The following is a 24,890-nucleotide window of genomic DNA, read 5'->3' on the forward strand; positions in this document are numbered from 1 at the left end:
AACATGGCATTCAAAGCACTTAAAGTTGCCACCCAAGTTGATAGGGTTGTTCAGAAGGCGTATATTATGTTGGCTTTCATTAGCAGGGGGATTGAATTTAAGAGCTGTGAGGTTATGCTGCAGTCCTATAAAGCACTAGTTACTTCACACTTGGAATATTTTGCTCAGTTCTGATCGCGATGGAATCTTTAGAGAGGATGCAGAGGAGATTTACCAGGACGTTGCCTTAATATGAGGGCATATCTGAGAAAGAAAGGTTCAGGGAGCTGCGGTTTCTCTCATTGGAGCAAAGAAGGGATAAGAAGTGACTTAATGGATGTGTACAAAATGATGAGAGGCATAGATAGAGTGGATAGACAGAGACTTTTTCCCAGTATGGAAATGGCTATCATGAGCGGGCATAATTTCTCTGTAGTTTCAGGAAATTTTAGGGGAGATGTCAGAGATAGGTTCATTATACAGAGGTTGGTGGGTGCATGAAATGCACTGCCAGCAGTGGTAGTAGATTCGGATACTTTAGGGAAACTTCAACGACTCTTGTATAGGCACATGGATGATAGTAAAATGAAGGGTATCTAGGTTAGTTTGATCTTAGAGTAGGATAAAAGGTTGGCATAACATCGAGGACTGAAGGGCTTGTACTGTATTGTAGTGTTCTTTGTTCTATGGAGCAGCAACTTGATCCTGTAGTTTGAACAGGATGGTAGGTGATGACCAGATTTCCTTTCTGATGGGTGACCCAGTGCCTTGAGATCTTGTGGAATTTAGTATCAATATCGAGGTGTCCCAAAGCCACTTTGCACTGACTGAATACCATTGTCCTAACAGATCTGGTGGTTTGGTCCGATAAGTAAAAATTGTGATAAGAAGCTGCTAGAAGTTTCCAAAAATTCAAGTGGCCCACATCATGTTCAATTTTTATTTTATTATTCAATTAATTACTTTGCAGATGTTAAATCCTATCACTCTTTTTAGGGAAGAAATCAATGAAAGCTGCCAGAATGCTTTGGACCTGGTGATAGCTTGGTGGTCGACGAAAACCATCCGCTTTTGCTTAATCGTCCACTGTACCTCTCTCCGAAATGGACAAGAAAATTATGGATACGTAAATAAAAAAAAAGACCTATCAAATTAAAGGGAAAAAAGTAACAAGAAAATAAAGCTAACGGAGAGATTATTTTCAGCAAAAATACTAAATAAAAATGTAAAATGTTGAATGAAGAAAAGAGGAAACAGCAATAAGGAGAAACAAGATAAGTTGTCAATGCATCCTGTATGTGACAGTTTGCCGCCTTCTTTCAAACAGGAGCTGAATGACCATCTGGCTGTGGCTAAAGTAACTCCAAAATGGATTTTGAGGTTGATATGTTATTGGTTATCACGGCCTCCTGGAATCATAATGTCACAGCACAGAAACAGAACCCTCACTCCGATTTGTCCATGCCAACCATGTTTCCTAAACTGACCTATTCACATTTGCCTGCATTTGGCCCATGTGATTCTAAATCTTTCTTATTCATAAACTTGTAACTGTACTCATCTCTACCATTGCCTTTGGCAGCTCATTCTATATACGTGCCTCCCTCTGTATGAAAATGTTGTGTCTCAGGTACCTTGTCTTTCCATCTCACCTTCAACCAATGCCCTCTAGTTTTGGACTCCACTCCCTTGGGGAAAAGATCTTGGCTATCCACCTTATCTATGCTCCTAGTGATTTTATAAAATTCTACAAGATCACCCCTCAGTCTCCTACAGTTCAGGGAAAATGCCCCAGCCTATCAAGCCCACCCTAATAATTCAAACTCTCTAGTCTGGGTAACATCCCTGTAAATCTTTTTTGCACCCTTTCCAGTCTGATAACAGCCTTCCTGTACCAGGGTGACCAGAATTGTAGGCAGTACTCTAAATGTAGTCTTACCAATGTCATGTATAGCCTCAATCCAATATCTTAAGTCCTGTACTCAGTGCTCTGACAATGAAGGCAAATGTGCCAAATACCTTCTTCACCACCTTGTCTACTTATGATGCCACTTTCAAGAAACTATATACCTGCACCCCTAGATGTTTCTGTTTGACAACACTCCCCAGGGCCTTACCATTAACTATGTAAGTCCTGACCTGGTTTGTTTTACCAAAATACAACACCTCACATTTATCTAAATTAAACTCTATCTTCCATTCCTAAGCCCACTGCCAATTACCCTCTTTTGTTAAAATGCAGGAAATACTTCTTACTTCCTTTTCGGTTGCCTCGTCCAACAGTTTGCATAGCTGGTGCGATGTACTATTTTGTTTTCTCTTTAATGCATAAGGCAGGATGAATCTGCAAATCTTTCGTGCCCCTCTTTACATATTCATAAAAGCCAAAGCAAAAATGCACCTTTAAAACATTTTATCAATGCGTTTTCCTTAAGATGGATGAAACCTGTATATTCCAAAGGCAAATATGGCATCCTGTGCATATTGCCTTAACTTGTCTGCATGAAGCACTTTTGCACATTCTTCAGTTTGGCTTTATTTGGGGACCCTGGCTGGGCTGCTGAAGTATAAAAATGCACTTTACTACTCATCTAAATGCATGAGAAGTTGCAATGTTCTGGTTGTCAAACTTACTGCAGTTATACAGGGCCTTGGTTAGGCCACACTTTGAGTATTGTGTGTATTTTTGGTTTCCTAGTCTGAGGTAGGACATTCTTGCTATTGAGACAGTTCAGCAAAGGTTCACCAGTCTGATTCCTAGGATGGCAGGACTCTCATATAAAGAAAGACTTGGTTGACTGGGCTTGTATTCACTGGAATTTAGAAGAATGGGGGGGGCGGGGGGATGTCATAGAAACATACAAAACCTGAGGGGACCAGACAGGCTGGACGTAGGAAGAATGTTCATGTTGGGAAAGTCTAGAGCTAGGGGTCACAGTATAAGAATAAGTGGCAAACCATTCTGACTGAGATGAGGAGGAATTTCAGAGAGTTGTGAGCCTGTAGAATTCTCTCCAGAAAATTTTTGGGACCAGTTGGTTGGATATATTCAAGAAGGAGCTGGACATGGCCCTTGCAGCTAAAGGGATCAAGGGGTATGGAGAGAAAGCAAGAGTAGGATACTGAAATCGCACAATCAGCCGTGATCACATTGAATGGTGATGCAGGCTCGAGGGGCTGAATGGTCTACACCTGAACCCATTTTGTTTGCTTACCTTCTTGTTTGCTAATTAATACTCAGTGGAAGTCAATTACATCATCAGTTAATTGTTCTGGCCCCAGATGCAGGATTTTAAGTTTCATTAAACGATCTAAGAGATGGACTCAGACCTATCTGAAAAAAAGACATTCCCAAAGACATGTCAAGTTAAGGCTTTTTGTTTTTTTTGAAGAATTCAGGGCTTTTAATCTGCTTATTTTATTTTCTTATAGCCAGCAATACTTTTCATTATAAGGTTAATTTTATGGAGGAGATAAAGCAACCTTCAAGAAAGAATGTGACTCATTAATTGCATGTGTCCTAACCATTAATATTTACAAAAGGGAAGAAACCACACAATAACAGTGAATCAGACTTTTATTTTTCTGGCTAAATATAACAAAAGAGAGTGAAAAATGCAAACATGGCAGTTACTATGATGCAAACATATTCCTGGATCGACAAGACACACACAAAAATGACTTGAGGTTTAATTTCTTAATTCAGGCATAGTTTTTGTCGCTTATCAGTTATAATATACTCTTGCAGTTATCATCTTCTGTACAAGGTTGAAATGTTTAGAATAATTAATGAGGGCATTGACCAAATTCAGCACTACTGTGGCAGAATTTGCTTCATCTAAATACTGTTCACTGATGTGGAGAATACTGTAGCAAGATGAATCCCCAGCACAGCTCATCATTTTCTGTGAGCTCTCTGATATGTTTGCTGCCACCATCTTTTTTCTGAGTTGGGGTCTAAAGGACAGGTTTGGTCTCATGCGGCTAAATGAAAGCATTTGGACATCCTAATGAGAACAAACTCTTGTTTTAAACAAGATGTAGTTTACTGAATGGCACCAATTGTAGTTATGTACACTTTACGTGAATTATTGACATTATCACAGATGCTATGAGACATATCCGCATGGTTGACCTCACCATTTGAAACAGACTATCTCCCACCACAGCATCATCGTAGATTGTTGTGCTTAACTCATCAGCATTAACACTTTCAGACACTTGCTTCCTTATCCAGCATATTCCCTCAAGCAATATCTCCCCACTATGAATATTTCTACACGTGCATATACTTTCGTCACTACTCCATCTCCCCAGTGTCAATGACTTCACAAATTCAGGCACTCTGAGGATTTCACCATTCTCAGAAGGTCGTTGGTTCGAAGATGTTGATGAATCTGGTCTGAAGAGTTTGAGGACCTTTAAGCTATAGGATTTCCTCCATGGAGAACATTGTTTCCTGCTGAAGTTGCACATGCTGCATTGTAATATCTCGTAATGTTCCTCCATGAACAACGGCTGCTTTGTTGAAACTGACACTTCCTTTTGATCAATATCCAGCATCATGGAACTTGGTGATTTCATCTTGTCAGTGTCCTGAATCTGTGGACATAGGTCATCCAGAACTGAATTTCCCATGATCAGGGAAAATATTTATTTAAATTAGGTTCTTGGCACCCAGTCCACTAAAGCCCGTGATGATTTTTCTGATGCGATCTTCGGCTCTTCACCTCATTAACTATGCATGCAGCCTCTACAGTATACATCTTGTGGAGTTGCAAGGCAGCAGAAGCCAAAGCATTGGTCATTGCTAGGACTTTGTGACATTAACACCACAGGTACCATAGTTGAACCCTAACTACAGCACAGCAGGTAAGTCAAGCCAGGAACTGCCCCACACACTGTGCTATTTAATTGTCGTCATGAAGGACAAGTGCAGAAAGGCAATTTAGGCTCTTGATTCACTAACAAGGACCTGGTGTCACCAAGGATTGGAGAAGTGGAGAGAAGGATCATCTTTTTTGATTGCAGATCAACAAATTCTGTCACACTGCAAGACACAGCGAGCTTGCATGTAGATTGGGGCCCAGGTCTGTGATGTGTCCTGGTAGAAATGGAAGGCATGACGGTACAAGATGAAGGTTAGCGATCTTTTGTGCTCTGCAAAGATAATTGCCATCATCTTCTCTTTGCTACTTTACAATCCAGAGCCTCTGCTTACTCACCCTAATTCGACCACTGCAAACACATCTTAACAAAACTCATGGACTACAACTCTCACTATTGCATGCGTCATGTCCACTCAAGGCATTTCACCCACCACATCTTTCTCTGTGCTTTCTACTCCCTCACTGCGACCACTTACAACCTCTCCAGCTCTTACAATATCATTAGCTACACTTCTAACATGGTCAAACCTTTGCTTAATCTTATTGCAGGCAAAATAGGCCAGGCACATTCTGATCATCACAAGTCTGATTGACCACGGGAAATCCCTGGAGTAGAATCAGACAAGCCCCTAGAGACACTATGATGGTGCTTTGATAGACCGTATACCTCCTTGACCACAGTAAAGGCTGCTCCCCTTTGAGTTGCAGATGTAACCATCTATTTGGGACACATGCAGTGTTTTTAACCATGTAAACTGCTGGCACATACCGTGGACGTGGACACCAATTGAGCACAGTTTGGCGAGTAACCTGTCCACCCCTTGTCTGTGCAGTATTGTCACTCTTAACAGCTGCCTTTCTCTGTTCTTTGCTAATAATCATTCCAAACCACAGAGGCTACTAGCTTCCAGTTTGGATAATACTGAATCTTATGAAAGTAAACTAAGATGCATGCTGTGTAAAATGTCCTTTAGTTTGCAAAGTAACCTAGCATAGCAGTAAGTTGGACTGAGAGTAGACATGATCGTGTGGTTTACCATTACTGATTTGCAAGGTTGGACAGTGGTGTGCAAAGAGAAAACAAAAACAAAGGACTGTGTATGTGGGAAATCAGAAACAAAAACAGAATTTTGTACAAAAACTGAGCAGGTCTGGCAGCAATGAAGGGCAGATCCGTGTCATCTATATTGCTGAATGTCTGGTATCACATGCAGATTAAAACAGATTTCCTTCCCAGAAGCACATTAGTGAAGCAGATGGGTATTTCTGACAATTCAGAATGTTTACATCGTTACTGTTGGACTAGTTTGTCATTCCTGATGTTTCATCAATTCAACGTTAATCTGCCATGGTGGAACACGAACCCATGGCCTCAAGAATAATACCCTGGAATTATGGATTAATGGAGACAAACACTTATTTCAAATGGGGAACTTTTCATGGCTGTTCTGTTTGCTTTGAAAACATCACAGCTGGTGTTTTTCATACTTAAAGCATTAGTATGTGAATGAATTGTGTGCCAGGAGATCAGCAGGCACCATTGTTATACTGAATATATTCACCATATGGCAACAACCATATTCACTATTCTCGATGTACATATCTGGCAATGCCTGGCAGGATCTAGCTGCTTAACTCTGGAAAAGCTTCAGATCAAGATTAATTGATACAAGACAATTCCCATCACAAGAGTAGCATTGCTAGTGATACCCGGGGTTACTAATCACCATTCACTCCTCAAACTCTGACAACTACTTTCTTATTTCTTTTCACAAGCTAACAAATTACTCCTTCTGTCAGTTCTCCATGGTTTGCATTGTCAATGTCAGCTGTCTTATCCCAGTGGCAAGATCGCAGACTCACTTTATGGCTGTACTGGGACAAATGAGCTGACTTTGCCTCTGCAGATGTTGCCATAACGCAGTCCTGACTACAGAAGTAACAAGTATGAGAATGCCTATTAGGATGTCAAGCAACACTTGCAAAAGGGACAAAGGGTACATATAGGCCCAGGCAGCTGTCAAAAACAAACCAGCAGGAATATTCACCTGTTACTTATTATTTTTGCCTGTTGAGGATTCATGATGCATCCACTAACTATCAGATAAGATTTTACGGTTGTGAGGAGTAGAATAGAAATTAGCTAAACCAAGAAATGGGAACAAAGTGATACTGTGATTGGGTTTTAATAGCTTGAAGATTGCACTGTGCAGTTACTACCTTTAATTAGAGTGTCAATTTTGCTTTAATTGCTATGATTCATGTCACTGGATGTCTTAACCATCAAATGGAATCAATTAATCAAACATTCCAGAAATCCAGAACAGCCAATAGGTCATTGGATAAAACAGGTGGAATCTGACATATACTGATGGATGGGCAGTGTGAGAGTTGTTGTATAAGTTAATGGTTTGAAAAGAGTTAATGTTGGAGGCTGTATTAGACTTCACCCAATCTGGTGATGTCATACACTCTTGGGTGAGTAGCCTAGCTTCAGATCCCAAAGTGGTTAGATAAGTTACCCCAGCTCCTCATGTTCTTAGTATTTATGTTATAATAACATTATTGTTATCAAGCAATAAACTACAGAAAACTGTTTTAGCTGGCACTTATAAACCAGCACTCTTGATAAACTGGCAAAAATTTATATACCTGAAATATCAGATGTTTACTTTATTATTGTAATCTCTGTGATGTCCGAGTAGTCAGCTGAGCATGTAACTAAGAGGGTTCTCTTCTGGTAAGCTTTATTTAATACAAAGTTGCATTATTATTTAAGTGATTTATGTTGTAAATAAACTATAACAGTGATGTATAGACCTCCTGCATTTTGTTTCTATTACTTAGTATGTGTGTTTACATTGATTATGTAGACCTCTTGATCAACCGGTACACTCCTGGTCCTAAAGATGCCAGTTAATAAAAAGTTTGTGGTACTTTTTTTTTAAGTCGAGTGCCTCTTCTGGATAAGACTGACCAGAGGCTCATCTTCCATCGCAATAGACCAAACAGGACCTTTAGTGTCTATTCACGAAGGAAGATTGTTGGCAACATTCTAAGCCAACCATTAGCTGGTGCTAGTTGGTTCTGGCACATATACAAAGGTCAAGTGAGAAATGGTCAATCCTCTAAAATATGAAATTAGGTGATTCTGCTACATCTAACAGTAGATGCAAAATTTTGATTTGATTTCTTACTGTCACATGTACCAAAGTACAGTGAAAAGGGTTGTTTTACATGATATGTAGCAACCTTCTGCTCCTTGAATACTAATTAAGGAGCTTAAGAGCCTGTTTAGTCTTGGGAGTGGACCCATAGTGAGAGTTTGTAACTGGGGGCCCTCAGAGTCAGATGATAGTAACAGGAGTAAGGCTGCGTGGATCAGTCTTGGAAGAGAGTGGCCATTTTGTCTGGAGTGAGAGACTGGTCATCAAGACTGGAGGAGCGGGAGGTCAACACTTGGTGTGTAGAGTGCAAAAGAATAGAAAATTAATACGTCCTTGACCAGTTGGAGGGATCACTCCTGCTCATTCTGTCTCACAATGAGTGCTGGAGAAGGTGACGATTGATATTAAAGCTCATGTGTTAATGATTTCCCTCTATGATTCAGAGGATTAAATAAACTCAAACAGGCATATTTCAAATTATTTCCTTCCAATCCAGTAATGATGCATGAGAAGAGAACATGCACTGTGGATTGACATTGCTTCAATGTGGACGCATCAGCAAATCCTGCATTGTGTTGTGTAAAATGAAAGGGCAGAATGATTATCTACCTAGACTTGCCATTACCCAACTCAGGTTACCGATAGCAACGCCATCTCAATCTGAGTGCTAAATCTGCTTGAAGTGGCTACATTTCACTGAGCGAGTCTTGAATAAGTACAGTACTAAACTAACAAAAATGCTCATGCTGTCAGTTCCAAAATTTATAATCTACATTTTTTGTCCAGCTCTCTTATCTTAAAAAGGCCTGAATCTGTAACATTCATTCTCTTTCTCTCTTCACAGATCCTGTCTAACCTGCTGAGTATTTCAAACATTTTTTTTTATTAAAATGCCTGAGTAAACATGGTCTATTCTTATTGCCTCAATGTCTTTCTTAATCTTTGACAATACTCCAATTCTGATCTGACTGAGATTTCATATAGTCTCATATCAGATTGGACTTCTGCTTTAATCATCAATCTATGGAAAACCTGACCCCTCATCGATGGATCTGAAGTGTGGGGTTATCCTGAAGCATGTGACAAGTGAAACTGCGCATTCAAAAAAATGGTACTGATTACTAGTATTCTAATATGTTGCCAGCAATTGAGGCAGTCCAATCTTATAATTTACCTGTACCTGAGACAGAATATGAAATGGAAAAACTTAATGGAAGAAACTTTTTAATGTAATTGTTCAATAATAGGTAGCAAATCATGTTGGGAACCTCCCAGTTGGACATGTTACACAAACAAGAGTTCTTGTTCTCTTACACTTCATAAACAGTCAATGATAATCAAAGTTATCAGTTAATTTTATACTTTATTATTGGTTTTTGGATTAAAATTTTACTATTACATCATGATGGATTAGTCAATATATCATTTTTTTAATATAGCTGAGCCCAAGCTTGGCCTTTCTAGTTATTTTGCTGACACCATTTTTTAAATCAGCAGTTTTGATTTTGCAATTAACACAATAAGATCTCTTGATTGTCAAATAGGAATAGTTTTCACCTGTATGAAGGCTGAGAGAGAGAGTTTAAAAAAGTAACAAATGTTGATTATACAATACAGAATGCAACTTCAAGCTAGCCTACTTCAAGTATCTAGTCATTCTAACCATTCACTCCCCATGGTATTTGCACAAGTTAGTACTGTTGCATGCAAACAAGATGTGAAAGCTCAAATCAAGAAATAGCTCGCTGGGTGTGTGAGCTGTAGCTCTGCTTGTAGACACAACTCCTATTCCTGAATAGGCTGTGGGTTAAAGTCATTCTATTGAAATGAAAATATATAATCCACGCCCATGCATTACAGCAACACTGAGAGCATGTTGTAAGAGGTTCTATTTTTCAAGTAAAGTAAACTGAGCCCCTCAACTGCTGAGGTAGTTATTGAAATTTCAATGTCACCTCTTCATAAAATGATACAGATTCTTTCTGATAACCTGGCCAATAATTATTGAGCACCAATGCAAAAACAGATTAAGATGATCATATATTCCATTGGTATTTCTGGGACCTTGCTATGTTCAGATTGAAAAAGCAGCAGTCAGTCAATGTTAGAACTATGACTACAACTGAGGTCACAAAAAATACTATATATGAATTAAACACTTGTTTTTTAATTCCTTTGGCTGTGCATGTTCAAATGTAGCTGCTGTCATCTGCAAAGTCTGCCATAGTCTCCCTGATTAGCTCAAAACTATGGTCATAAGTTTAGGCAGGATCTGTGAAGAGATTAGCTCAAGTAGGTGTGGTAGATCCTGCTAATATTGTTGGGAGCATCTGGATGGGTGAATGCACGTGCTGTTCGTTTATTTAGCAAGCTTACTCCCAGGTAATCTGGCTGAATGTGCGGCATGTTAGGGGGTATCTGAGGTAACATTTGCAGTTGGTTAAGTGTGCACACATCCAGGTGAAGCAATCAGGATTATTGGTTCCGCTTCTCTCGGAGCAGAAGCTTCTTTAGCCACCAGAGTGATGTTTATGCCCGTTTGATTACTGAGTGGAAATGCCATTTTTATAGCTTAATCTATCTGATATTCATCTGCATGTCCACTTCTTCTTAATACATTAAACAGGTACATTTTTATGGGTGGCACAGTGGTTAGCACTGCTGTCTTACAAGCCAGAGACCCGGGTTCAATTCCCATCTCGGGCAACTGTCTGTGTGGAGTTTGCACATTCTCTGCGTGGGTTTGCTCCAGTTTCCTCCCACAGTCCAAAAATGTGCAGGTTAGGTGAAATGGCCATGCTAAATTGCCCTTAGTGTTAGGTAAAGGGGTAAATGTAGGGGAATGGGTCTGGGTGGGTTGCTCTTCGGAGGGTCGGTGTGGACTTGTTGAGCCAAAGGGCCTGTTTCCACACTGTAAGTAATCTAATCTAATTTCCTTACTTCGGTGAGTTCGGTATTCAATCCCAGCCCTCCCCAATTTAAAAAGCCAGCTGTTTCACAGCCATTTTATACTTAGTGACATGTCAGTTGGCACAGGGTGCGACCCCTGCCACCACCCTTGGAGGATGGGGCAAGCTCCACTTTAGAAAGTTGCTGGTTAGTCAGATTAGCCAGCATATTCATGTACACTTTCAGATGCCTTTCAAAGGTCACGGAGGTGGGTTTCAAACCTTGGCTAACAAACCCCCAACAAGGTGGTATGGAGGTCAGAACTGAGAGCTCAAGGTGGGGTGGGTAAATAACATTTAGAACATAGGATGGGGGTGGGTATAGCTTACACTAGGCATAGTCCTCCCTTTCTCATGGGTGAAATATCAGGATATTTTAAAGAAAGACATATTAAAAAGGAAACAGAGTAACAAGTGTGGGAGTACAATACAAAATGCAACTTAGAACTAGCCAGATTTTAAATGTCTAGTCCATGTAACCATTCACTCCCCATGAAACTCTGTGCCAACATTTCCACAGGTCAACATTAAAATGCCAACAAGAAGTGGTGTTGCGGGGGTGGGGGAGAAACAGATCCAGGATGAGCTGGAAAGTGGTAGCAGGTCTTGTATTGCAAGTTATGAATTGCCCATACCGCCAACACCTCTCACCTCCCTCCCCAACCCTATCTTCCAACATACTGGTGGGGCGGGGGTAGGACATAAAATCGAGCTCTGGGGAAGAAGATTATTACAAAGATCAATGAGGACCAGATAAAAACAATATAGAACTTAACTTTTCAAGAAAAAAAATTCTACCCTTTTTGAACCAACTCTAATTACTTATCAGTGATTAGGATAGGCATCCCATTTTCATATTTGATTCTGAAATTCCTGATAGGTTTCAGGAGAAGCTACCAGTGCTCATCATGTTTTCCGTCAGAATTTCAAATAATCACATCAAGTGCATAGACACTGGTCAAAATTGATTTGTCCATTCTTGTGCTCCACTGTGTCCTACTTGTACTAGTTTTGGACTATAATTGAAATTAAAGCCCGTTTCCATATGGTTTCAATGTCTTTCTTTGTGGCAATATGTGATTGTATATTAAATTGAGATATATTTGATATAAGTGGAAGTTTTTTAAAAAAAGCACATTGAAATCTCCTTTGACACAGTCAAAAATAGATGTCCATTAAAGACAGTGCTAACGTCTCCAAGATTTGCTAATCCTGATGTATCAGCAGGGAGGTTGTGAAAAATCCAAGCAACTGCAGAGAAAGAGTGAAACTGTAGAATCATCAAAATGGACAGGATTGAACAGCATGGAAGTGGAGAAAGCATTGAATGGGACAGAGAAACGGCAACTAGCTGTGAAGCACAAGGGAATTATACCATATCAAAAATAGCCAATCAATAAAAGAACAGCCAGAACCTAAAATAATTGATGAAAACCATGAATAAAAGGAATGACACAAAACAGAAGGACAATGTGCTCTTTTTGTCAAAACTGCAACATTTTGGGCTTGATTTTTCAACTTTTTGTTCAGAATTAAAAGTGATTAAATTTCTGTATAAAGCTCTGTACATTAGCAGACAGTTTTACAATTCTTTCATTAGTACTTACATCGAACAGACCATGATAGCAATTAACCCTTTCACTCTCAATGTCAAAAAGGAAGGCATTATTCCTCAGTGTCTGAATTCTATTTCAAATGCAAAAAGCACTTCAGCTGTAATATCGGCAAATGACTTAAACGCAAGAAACATTCAAAATGTCTCAGAACCCAGTAATGTATATTTGAAATGCCCATTGGCCAGGGAATGAAAGCCAAAATGCAAGTTCTTTGCACATTCCACACAGCAGCGGTTAAGAGTGCATGTGTTTATGCACCTTTTATGGATTTTGGTTAAACAATGTGTGATTGTTATGAAATTACCTCTGCAAAAAGGTGGTGGGAAGTCCCATGATGCTCCATTTCCTGGGCTAACAATGCAGGTCAGTATTGCGTGACCTTCCAGGATATAACCTGTGACACAGGTGTAGCGAATTTTATCCCCAATGTTAAATCTGGTACCGTGCAGCACTCCTTTCTGTATGACACCCGGATTGCCACATGTGTGACTTGGCAAAACTATGAAAAAGAGAAAAGATTCAAAAGAACAATGTCAGTGTCCATAGCTTGGTTGAATTAGATATAAAATATATCAAGGTGAATTGCATTGCAGAGCAGTCATCTGAAAGTAAATTCTATACTATACATTGCATTGAGCGTTCTGGTTAAAAAAAATTGAATTATAGATTGAAACACAGCCCTGCAAAAAACAAAGAACATAGCAATGCATAGAGACAAGTAACGAGAATGTTGCAAGTTTCACAGAATGAAAGCAATTTCATGTTTGAGATTAGAACTTCACATAGTCTGACACTTCATGAAAGGAATTGAAGCTGGCTGCTAGGTTTCAGTCAATGTCAGAGCAGGACACATGATCAATGCCTTGAACCTGACTGTAAGAACAAAACTAAGGAGGATCTTGTGTTGCAGTGGTAGTGTCCCTACCCCAGGGACAGAAGGTCTGGGTTCAAATATCACCTGAGGCTACGATAGCCATGGAAGTGTATAATATTCATATTCAAATCTAGTTGAACTTGATGGGATTGCTTTAAATAATGTAACAGAAACGTTCTTGTCTTCAGGCAGATTCCACATGAGGTATCTTAACGTTGTAAAACTGGAGGATCACAATCAGCAGGAAAGCTGAAATAACATTTCTCGATGTGGCAGTAAACTAAACTTGATAAATTAAAATGCCAGTTTGCTGACAGGCTATCCTATAAAGGGTACTTTCCAAAACTCAGTTCTTGAAATTAGCCTTTAAATGGCAGCATGTGAAATGTCTTTGCCTGCTATTTTAACAGAGGTATTCATTTGCTTCCTATGTGACCTGAGGTGTTAACTGTGTTTGGTCAGAAATTATTCACACCTATTTATTGTAGGTTTTTTTTTAATTTTTGTAAAGAAATGCATGGATCTGAATCTGACATCTGTTATCATGCTGTCAACCAGCCAAGTGCTGTTGTGCCTTTGTTGCAATGACAAAGGCTTATGAAATTGGGATTTAAGCAGCCTTGATTATAATGGGAAAGTGACAAAAGTGGGGATGGGGGGAGTGGGACTGACTGATAGCTTTGAGCCAGGCAACGATACATACTAACTAATCTTTTCCCTCATTGTTATCATTTTCTGGAGCCATTGTGTGAGAGATGAATGCATAAACATTAATGGCAACCAAATAAAACCCGCTAAGTAACTTTGTTATAGACAATGACATTACTGAGAGTTATTTAAGTCTTAATTTTTATTTTTGCCTATTAGGAGCCACAATTTAAATTGTTCACAATTGAGGGAGACCTACTTCATTGACTTTGTCCTTGAACTTTTACATTAAAATAATCTGAATTATAGTTCATTGTCTCAGTTACACAGTCTAATGGTGGATATTCTGACATACAAAATGCGCAAGAGGGCTCTTATTGAATCAGAAGTTTAATATAGTAGGAAGGATTTCAGTTCAACCCATGGGAAACTCTATTTTAGTATATACTGCATGCATTAATTCACACTTCAACTTTTTCAGAGCGAGAATTTGTTTACAAGAGTGTTTGGTACCAAGCAGAAGCAAAATATCTGGAGGAAATCTGTCAAAACAAAATTTCAAACTCCTTTCTTCATTATTTTAACAATAATGTTAACCTTTTATCTTCAATGGGCTGGTGCGTGCCTTAAAATAGAAAGGCAGTCTATGAGAGCGCATGGAGTGTTTGCACACCAATATCAAACAGCCTAATTTGAAGGCATTCAAGCTTGAATAATATTTGTTTATTGCCCCTGGTAAATTTGGATTGGTGTAATTTCTAAGTTTTATATATCCATTTCGATTAATAAAAGGTTGTTTCATCTGTAATGTTGCTCCTGATGCTGCAATAAGGAAGTTTTTTTTTGCAGTCTGATAAAAACAAGCACTTCTCATTATAATCATATTACAGGAAACATTATCAAACTACTCATCCACAAGCAGCAACATGGCAACCTATATTAAATAGATGTTCCACGTGACTCAGATGAGAAGGTTACACTGTTCTCCGACAAGTTGTTTAACAGCCATGAAGTGAAATCAAATTGATTACGTTATCACACTTCAGGCATGGGCATGTGCGACTCAGGGAGCAGCTGAAACATGATTGCCTCTTAAGATTTCCTCAAATTTGGCAAACCTATAGCATGATTGTCAACCACTGTTCTTGTATTCCTTAATCTGCCAGCCACAGAGAACACAAGCCCTTTACTTGAACCTCAAACATTACCTGAATGTTTGTCACATTATTCGATTTTTCCTGAGGCTCATTACATGCATGATTACTGAATACATTTTACTTGATAGCCAATGGAAATGTCAAAGAAAAGTAACAATATAGCAGTCATGTCACTGAACTGGTAATCTGGAGCCCCAGGCTAATGTTCCAGGGACAGAGGATAAGTTGCACCATGGCAGATGGTACAATTTGAAATCAGTAAAATCGGGAATTAAAACTAGCCTAATGGTGACCATGCCATAAAAACCCATCTGGTTTATTCAGTATTATAAGACATAGTGGCAAAATTAGGCCATTCAGTCTATTAATTCTCCTCTCTCATTGAAATTAATGATGTGGAGATGCTAGTAATGGATTGGGGTGGACAAAGTTAAAAATCACACAATGTCAGGTTATAGTCCAATAGGATTATTTAGAAGCACTAGCTTTCAGAGCGCTGCTCCTTCATCAGGTAACTAGTGGACCGGGATCATAAGACACAGAATTTATAGCAAAAGATCACAATGTCATGAAATTAAAATGATGATGTATTGAATAAACCTAGATTGCTGTTAAGTCTTCCATCTTTTAGAATGGATTGTATGTTTTGGTTCATTAATATGTAAATTCCAGAACTTCTTTGAAGTCATATTCTCAAGATAAATTAGATTTTATGAAATAAATGATATCTCAGCTCAAGCAATGTACTAAAGGTGTGAGGTTAGATCTGTCTATATCCTAGTCTTGAGTCAGACTGATTCTATTTTCAAAGTAGGAATTTATAAAATGTTACATGGTTTGACAGCCTGCATTGGCTGCTTGCAGGTTGTGTACTTTTTGAGCAAAATAGAATGTATCTGCAGGTCACAGCTAATCTGATAATCCTCAACTCTACTTTCCTGCCTTTCCCTATGGCCCTGAAATGTCTTATCAAAAATCTGTCTATTCCAGCCATGAATATATTTAATGACCCAGGCGTTACAGCTCTCTACAGTAAAGAAATCCGCAAACCTGAGAAAAGTCTTCTTCTTCTCTGCTTTAAATAGGCGACCCTTTATTCTGAATTATGCCTTCTGGTCCTCGACTCCCACACAAGCAAAACCTACCTCTCTGCATCCAACCTGTCTAGCCTATCAGGAATCTCATATTCAGTGTGGTCACTGGATGCAAGCCTAACATGTTGAGCACCTCCATTAGAAAATCTCTCCAGAGAACCTTCTCTGAACTATCTCCAATACCAATATATCTTTCGTTAGGTAGGGGAATCAAAACTGCTCACAAAATTCCAGGTATAGTCTTGACTAGTGTCTTGGACAGTTTTAGCAAGACTCACCTATTTTTATATTCCATACCCTCAAGAGTTCATTCACCTTCCCTAATACCTGCTGAACCTGAATCCTAGCTTTCTGTGATTCATGCATGAGGACCCCAGAATCTGTCTGCGCTGCAGTTTTCCACTGTGTTCTCTATTTCAATAATAGTCAGCTCTTCAAGTCTTCATGCCAAAATGAATAACCTCAAAATTTTCCCACATTATATCTGCCAAATCACTAATATCCCTTTTTTGCATATTCCTCACTAATTGACTGATCATCCATTTTTGTCATCTGCAAACATGGTGAATGTTCACTTAGTTCCATCATGCATATCATTTTTTCAAAATGTTCATAAATGGCTGAGCAGTATTTGCTGCCATTCCCTCATTGCCCTTGAGAAAATGGTGGTGAGGTACATGTTTGAATTGCTGCAGTCCATCTACTGTAAGGATATGAACAATGCCATTAGGGAAGAATTGCAGGATTTGGACTCAACGATACTGAAGAAATGGTAAAATATTTCCAAGTCAGGATGGTGAGTCGCTTGAAGAGGCACTTGGAGGTGATTGTTTTCCCATTTATTTGCTGTTCGTGTTCTTCCATATGGAAGTGGTTGTGGGTTTGGAAGGTGCATATATGCTGTAAATAATTGTGGTCCCAGCATTGATCTTTGTGGCACTCTATTAGTTAGAGGTAGCCATTCTGAAAATATCCTGTTTTTCCTAACTTTCTCTTTTATTAGTTAGCTAATCATCCATCTATGCTAACATGTTATTACCAACATTATGGGCTCTCATTTTATTAACTCTCCTGGTTCACCTTTATTTACTGGTCTCTCCTCAAATAACTTGTCAGGCATGATTCCTCTTCATGAAGCCACGCTGACTCTGCTTGATTATTGTGTGTATTTCGAAATACATCTATTACCTCCTTTTCATCGTATTCTATCCTTAAAATAGACTGTAAGATTTTCTTTTTGCCCCATGGCAGATGTCAAGCTAACTGGTCTGCTTCTTTTTTGTTGTTGTTTCTTTCCCTTTCTGAATGAAGGTATGATGTTGGCTCACTTCCAATTCTCTGGACTTTTCCAGAATTTGATGATCCATGATGTCCATAGCTACTTCCTTCAAAATCCTGGCAAGTCCGCCATCAGGTCTGGGAATCTCTGAGCCTTTAGTTCCTCAGTACTTTTTCTCCTCTAGTGATAGTTATTGTTATCATTTAATTTCCAAATGTCATTGGTGTCTTGTCATGTGAAGACTGATGTCAAGTATTTATTTCAACAACTCTGCCATTTGCTGGTTCCCCATTATTTCCTCATCCTCATTCTCCTAAGGTACATATTTATTTTGGCCTCTCATCCAATTATAAAAACTTTTTTTTTAACTTTAACTTTAAATTTTGGACTGACATTGGAAAAGAACTGTTTTGTTTTTTTACAGACAAGGATTATGCAAGGAATTGTCACAACTTTTAAAAGCTAGCTACAAGCAATTATTGAAGGAATTGTTTATACTGTGCTTGTTCACTCAGTACAGAAGGTTCACTTGTGGACAACCTGCGATGTGCACAAGGTGAGATTTGGTCAGGACTGTGTAGCTGATTGATCTGTGGAGCTGTAACCAGTTTTCAATGAAAAAGACCTACTGCTGCAACCACCCATGTGATTGACTCACAGGTAGCTGAACAGCTTGTGAGTGTGAATGGTATAGCCAGGAACCTTTGAATCTCTAGATGAGGAGGTAATGTCCTTATCTCTGCAGCAAAAAAAAAGGCTAAGGCCTGATGAAAGCCGGTTGATTTTCCCTCACCAGTTGCTGCAAGCTGTTGTTTTTACCCAATAAATCAGGGATTAGATAAATTGCAAAACCTATTGCTGTATGCCTCCTTCAAGCCAGTGAAAGTACCTGGAAATGAGCAATCAAGGAGTTGCAAGTCTTGGTCTTCAAAAAGAATCATTGCGGTGAACCCTGTCAATAGTGGCCTCTGAACTACCATCCCAGTTTTTCCCTCCATCCATCCTATCCACTTTCTTTTGTATCTGCATTGGTGCGAAGGGGGAGTTTTATAAGTGGATCAAAGTTTTAACTACCTGAAATACATATTAACAGGTCATAGGTGTAACTAGAATCTATTTATTTGTAACAATTAATAGTTCTTGTGAACAGTGAAGTACAAGAAACTTGTTTGTATTTTCTGTTAAATTGTGTATGAAAGGATAGGCAAGTTGGGGAATTTTGTATACTTTTATAAAGCCTTCAATGTTTCAGACCCAGGTTTCTTACTATCAAGCTGAATACTAAATTCTGTCATGTAATGGTCATTATTCTCTAATAGATCTCTTACTTTGAGATCATTTGTTAAATGTGCCTCATCACTTATTACCATATCCACATCGCTGAATCCCTGATTGGATCTACAACTGATTGGTCACAAATTGTCCTGAATACATTCCGTAAAACCTTTCTCATGGCTACTTCTCTCAACCTGATTTTCCTAATCTACATGAATATTAGATTCAGACATGATTAAATTAAGGCATATTTTTCCATGTCCTCTTTATCATTTGATTTATTTTCTGTCCAATGGAACAGCTACTATTAGACAGTTCCCACCAATATCTTCTTGCCCTTGTTATTTCTTATGCTGCCATGTAGATTCTATCTCATCTGACACAATTTAATTTCTTGCTTTTGTATTTATTCCACCTCCTGCGAACAAAATTTCTGCAGTACCCTTGTCTGTCTATCAGCAAAGTGGCATATTCTGAATATTTACTTCCTACCTTTGATCTCCTTGTAACAATCCATCTGTAATAGCTATTAGATCATACCCATTAATCTCTATTTGTGCCATTAATTCATTTACTTTCTTCTGAATATTAAGTATATCAAAGAGTCATCAATTTTGCCTTTTTAACAATTTTTTTCACCCTTGGATCCTTCTTGCTGCTGTTTTCATATGCTTCTACATTCTGTTTCTTCCTGTCCCACTCTCGGTATTACTATATAAACAATTATCCTCCAATGCCACCATTTTTTACTTTCTAAGCCTGCAGTTCCCCACTCCCAAACTATCTGCCCATCATATTGTTTAAAGCCCTCTCTACAGCACTACCTGTTCAGTTCAACAGAACACTGACCCCCAGTATAGGTAAAGTAAAGCCTATTCCAGATTTCTGGTAAGATGGCGGTAGAGTAGGGCAATCCAGCCAGAGCTCATCTGCTCCACTCAGTCCTTCTTCTTTGTTTCTCCTTTTCTCTTCCCTTCCTTCCCTTCTCTTGGCCTTGAACCCCCAGCCTCTGATGCAGGATGGATGGTTGCCAGAAACGCCAACAGCAAGAGTGAGGGCGCCAATGACCAAAGGCTGGAGTGGGTACACCATCAACCAGCAGCTGGAGCAGGGACACTGGCAACCAGTGGCCAGAGCAAAGACTCTGGTGACCATTGGCCGGAGCAGGGACACTAGCACCCAGCGGCCAGGTCAAAAACTCTGGTGATTAGCGACCATATTGGGGACACTGGTAACCAGCAGCCAGAGTAGGGACATTGACCAGCGGCCAGAGCAGGGACACTGGTGACCAGTGGCTGTATGGGGACATTGGTGATGAGCAGTTAGAGCAGGGTGACTAGCAGCCATACGGGGGATACTGGTGACCAGCTGCCATATTGGGAACACTGGTGACCAGCAGCCAGAGCAGGGACACCAGTGACCAGCAGCCCAATGCAGAGCATGGTAGCAGGCAGTAGTCAGACCATGTGGAGGCCCCCTATGCTGATTTGCTGTGGAGAGCCATTGGAGAGAGACTGTGACATTGGTCTTTGTAACTTTGCTTCTTGTTTTTCTGACCTATGGTAATACTGTGTCGAGCTGTAATGTAATTTTGTTTTCTTCATTTCCCCATTCTGTAACAAAGATGGTGCTGTAAGTGGTAACTTATAAACTTTTCACTGTACTCATGCGAGTACATGTGACAATAAAGCTAATTCAATTCAAAACAGTTTACTTCTACCCCAGCATTGGTGCCAGTACCCCAGGAACTGAAACCCAATCTTCCCACTCTAACTTGAAACCATACCTTTAGCTCGTTTACTTATTAACCCCATGCCAGCTTGTCCAGGCACTGATGGTGATGTTTACCACCTTGAAGAGTTTGCTTTTTAGTTTGGCTCATAATGTTCCAATTCTTTGAGCAGAACATCCATTCTAATTCTATCAGGGCACTGGTACCAATATGGTTTATGACATCTGGACCTCTCCTCTCCCAATCCAATTTCCTCCCCAGCCCCAAAGATCATCCTTGACCCTGGTACTCGAGGACACCAAAGCCTTTTGAACGCTCAATCATACGAACAGAGGACAATATCTATTCCTGTAATGATTATCATGAGGTCAGCCATGTGAGCCTCGAAGAATGTGAGTTCCCTGACTGGACCAGATTAATAGCCCCAATCAGGGAGTCCTGGCTGACAAAAAAAAAGCACAAGTAAGCGAGATTCAGTTCACCCTGAGAGCTGGCTCTGAGGGAGCTGGATCGATGTCAAGGATTCACCTTGTGGAAATAAAGGTTGACTTGGTGTCAGGATACCAGCCCCTGCAGCATTATTTCAGTGACAATAAGAGAAAAGCACATTCCTGAATAAATTCGCTCATAAATGTTGTCTTTGAGTAGGCATAAGCACTTCTAGTATCATGCTGTTATTTGGGAAGCTTAAATCATTGATCTTGCCATTGAACACTGGGCCCAGTGTGTGGAAAGATCTTGGAAAATGACATTGGATCAGAGGAAAAGCACTGAGCAATTCTTTTGACAGTGTGTGCACCTGTACCTTGTTCAGTTATTTTGAGACTATCTTTCCCTGAGGCACCAGATACTAAAACCTTTCAACAGTTCACGGATTTAGTTAAGGGATATTATGATCCCAAGGCCCCTCTAATTCTGAGATGCTCTCAGTTTTGCTTAGCAAGTTGAAAATCAGGCAAATCCATATTGGGAATTTTGACTTGGTTAAGATGACTGGCAGAGGCATGTGATTTTAGTTTAACCTTTAATGAGATTCTGAGAGACCCTTTGGTATATGGGATTAATGATGTAACCATGCAAAAGCATTTATCACATGAAATCCAACAGAACTTCAAAGAACTGCACCTGGATCTATCACTGGAAAATGCAGCAATTGGAGCCTATGAGTTACAGGGTATTCCAATGGAAGTAGACAGCCTTAGCAGTTTGACTGAGCTTGGGTACACCACTTGAGCAAAGGCGTTAACATAATGGAAGGACTTTACGTAAGCTCACAGCAAAACTCTAAAACAAAGCCAAGCCTTGGTCAAATAGTTACAGTTTTCTTCAGGATGTGGGCCTGGAGATTTATCTACTTTCAAGCCTGCTAAAACCACTAATACCTCCTCCTCAACGCCCACTAATTCTTTTCAGTATGATGCAGTCGATCTCTTATTTCTACACCTACAGTGAATACAGATGCAACAAACTCATTGATTATCTCAGCTGTGCCTTTCAGCTCAACATATAGTTTGCCACTTTGATTGCCAGTGGGCCCTGTTCTTTTCCTATTGCTTATTCTCTTGACCCTAACATACTTATAAAATGGATTTGGATTTTCCTTATTGTTACCCACCAGTATTTCCTCATGTCCTCTCTTTGTGCTCTTCAATTTCTTTTTCAAGCAACCCCCTGCACTTTCTCGATTCCTCTAACAAATCTGTTTTAACCCTTTGGAATCTCCCATAAACTTGCTTTTCTTTCTTATCCAATCCTGTTTATCCCCTGACATCCAGGGTTCTCTGCACTTGTTGGTGCCACCCTCCCCACAAATCTCCCCACAATGATATTGGTCCTAACCAGTTTCTGGAGCAACCCCTCAGTTTTGTGCAGGTCCCACCTTCCCTGGAAACAAACCTAGTGATCCCAGAATCTAAAGCCTTCTGTTTAGTTCCCAGTTTTTCAGATATGCATTTATTTGCTCTATCCACCCATTCCTATACTCATGAGCACATGTTTTTGTGATTAATCCAGAGAGTAGAACCTCGGCAGTCCTGCTTTTAGTCAGCTCACCTAGCTCTTTAAATTCTTTTATGCGGGACCTCATCACACTTTCTTTCTATGCTGTTGGTGCCAGGTTGAGCCACAATTTTCTTTCAGAATACCCTGCAGTATTCAGTGACGTCTTTGACCCTGGCTTCAGGAAGGTAACACACCATCCTGGAGTCATGTCTGCAGCTTCAGAAACACATGTGTGGGATCCATCACGGTTGAATCTCCAACCTATAGTATTGTCCTTCCCTTTCTGCTCCACCCTTGTGCAGCTAGCTGCTGGTTGCATTTCCCAGAGGAAACGTCAGTCTCACCAATACAGAAAATCATGTCTTGAGTGCAGCGCACACTGGGGCTAACCTGAATATCTGCCTTCTACCAATCTTCTGATTGGTGGCCAGCATTTCTCACTCTGAGTGCATTTCCTTAAGCTGCAGGGTGACCATGCACTGAAACTTTTTATCCCATATAATTCTTAGCCTCAAACATGCTGCTGTGCCTCTGCTGACACTCAAACTCCAAAACCCAGTGCTCATGTTGATCTAATTTCCTTCACTTATGGTCATCCAGACTGCCAGGAGCATAGAAGATTTCCCACAGGCGAGACAACACCTGGGACTGAGCTCTCCTCCCATACTTTGGTATAGTTTCAAACTTACTTCCCTGTTATGAACTTTATTCTTCTGCCTTTACCCACCTTTGGCTTATTTATGCTACTTTATGATGCTGCTCCTCACTCTCATTTATTTCTATTGCTTATTAATACTCTTCTAATTTGTAGCAATTTACAGATAGTCCCAAAGCAGTTATTTATCAGTCAATGAACTTGTAGGTTTTTCATATTACTATTGCAGTTGTTTCCTTGCAACAAGAACTGACTGCAGGACACCCTTCCTGGACAGCTTCATTATGATGCTGCCTGGAGGACATTCCTCCTGGGCTCTAAAATCATCTCAGGCTGTAAATTGCATTGAATTATAATACCTTACAGTTTGTTTTTTAAATATCACCTGTTCAAAAAATATTACTCCACAATTCTGAAGCAGATGGGACTTGCAACCTTGCACAGAGGTAGGGAGGATACAACTGCACAGAAATTTAAGATATTAATTTAACATATTAATTCATCATTTGATTTCATTTATTGTTGTTGCATGTATCTAAGTACAGTGAAAAGTTTTGTTTTACATGCAGTACAGTCAGTTCTTCTGTAATATGATGGCTGCGTCCTTGTGCAATCCGTGTCATAGTAAAATTGTGCTTTAGGAACAGCATTTTAAAGTGCTGGCGATGTAATCATGTTACAGCCAATCACATTTTAAAAGTTTATACTTTAGAAACAATGTCTCCAATTCATCAATCACGTTACAGCAAATTTGTGTTGAGGAAACATGCAAAAATAAGAGATCGAACTGTATAGGCAGGTTATAGCAACATCATTACTCGCTTCATTCTACTTGGAGAATCGCCACGTTTTATATTGCATTATAATTTTTTTTTAAACCAATCCATATCAATCATTGACCTAACAAATAATTTGTTACAGAAAGAGAGAATCAAGTCTCGGGATCTGAACACAAACTGAAGAACTTACTTTCACTTAGAAGACTAGAAATAGTTGGAAATGTGTGAATTAATGCATTTAGGGAGAGCTAACAAGGCAAGGGATTAAACAATGAATCATGGGACCCTGACAAGGATTAAAGGTCACTGGGGATAGAAAAAATGAACAACTGTAGAAAATTAGAAACAAAACCAGAAATTGATGGGAAAACTCGGCAGACCTGGCAGCACCTCTGGAGAGAAAACAATTGTGTTTTGGGCGCAGTGGCCCTTCTTCAGAACTCAAGAAATCAGAAGATCAGAGGGATCTTGGTGTATATGTTCACAAATTTGTGGAGGTAGCACTGCTGGTAAATAAAGTTGCTCATGAGGCATATAGTATATTTGAGGTAAAAACGATGACTGCAGATGCTGGAAACCAGATTCTGGATTAGTGGTGCTGAAAGGGCACAGCAGTTCAGGCAGCATTCAAAGTGTTGTCTTTCTTAGCCAAGGCAAAAATTACAAGAGAAAAGAGGTTATGCTGAAATTGTATCAAATACTGGTTATCCCACAACTGGAGTACTGCTTGCAGTTCTGATCACATTATAGGAAGGGTATGATTGGAACATAGGGATAGAGTGGGTTCAAGTCTAAAG

The 24,890-nt window shown here is 39.6% G+C and overlaps 1 protein-coding gene across 1 annotated transcript in view; it reads right to left on the bottom strand.

Annotated features, from left to right (window-relative positions):
* The window catches only part of LOC132835936 (CUB and sushi domain-containing protein 1-like), a 2,426,762-nt gene that overhangs the window by 1,388,402 nt on the left and 1,013,470 nt on the right, over window positions 1–24,890 (bottom strand). Inside the window, exon 4 of the mRNA XM_060855058.1 lies at window positions 12,904–13,098. Within this exon, the coding sequence (XP_060711041.1) occupies window positions 12,904–13,098 (195 nt within the window). The remainder of the gene's footprint in view (window positions 1–12,903; window positions 13,099–24,890) is intronic.

This window comes from Hemiscyllium ocellatum, chromosome 3, assembly GCF_020745735.1.
Source record: "Hemiscyllium ocellatum isolate sHemOce1 chromosome 3, sHemOce1.pat.X.cur, whole genome shotgun sequence".
Classification (NCBI taxonomy): Eukaryota; Metazoa; Chordata; class Chondrichthyes; order Orectolobiformes; family Hemiscylliidae; genus Hemiscyllium; species Hemiscyllium ocellatum.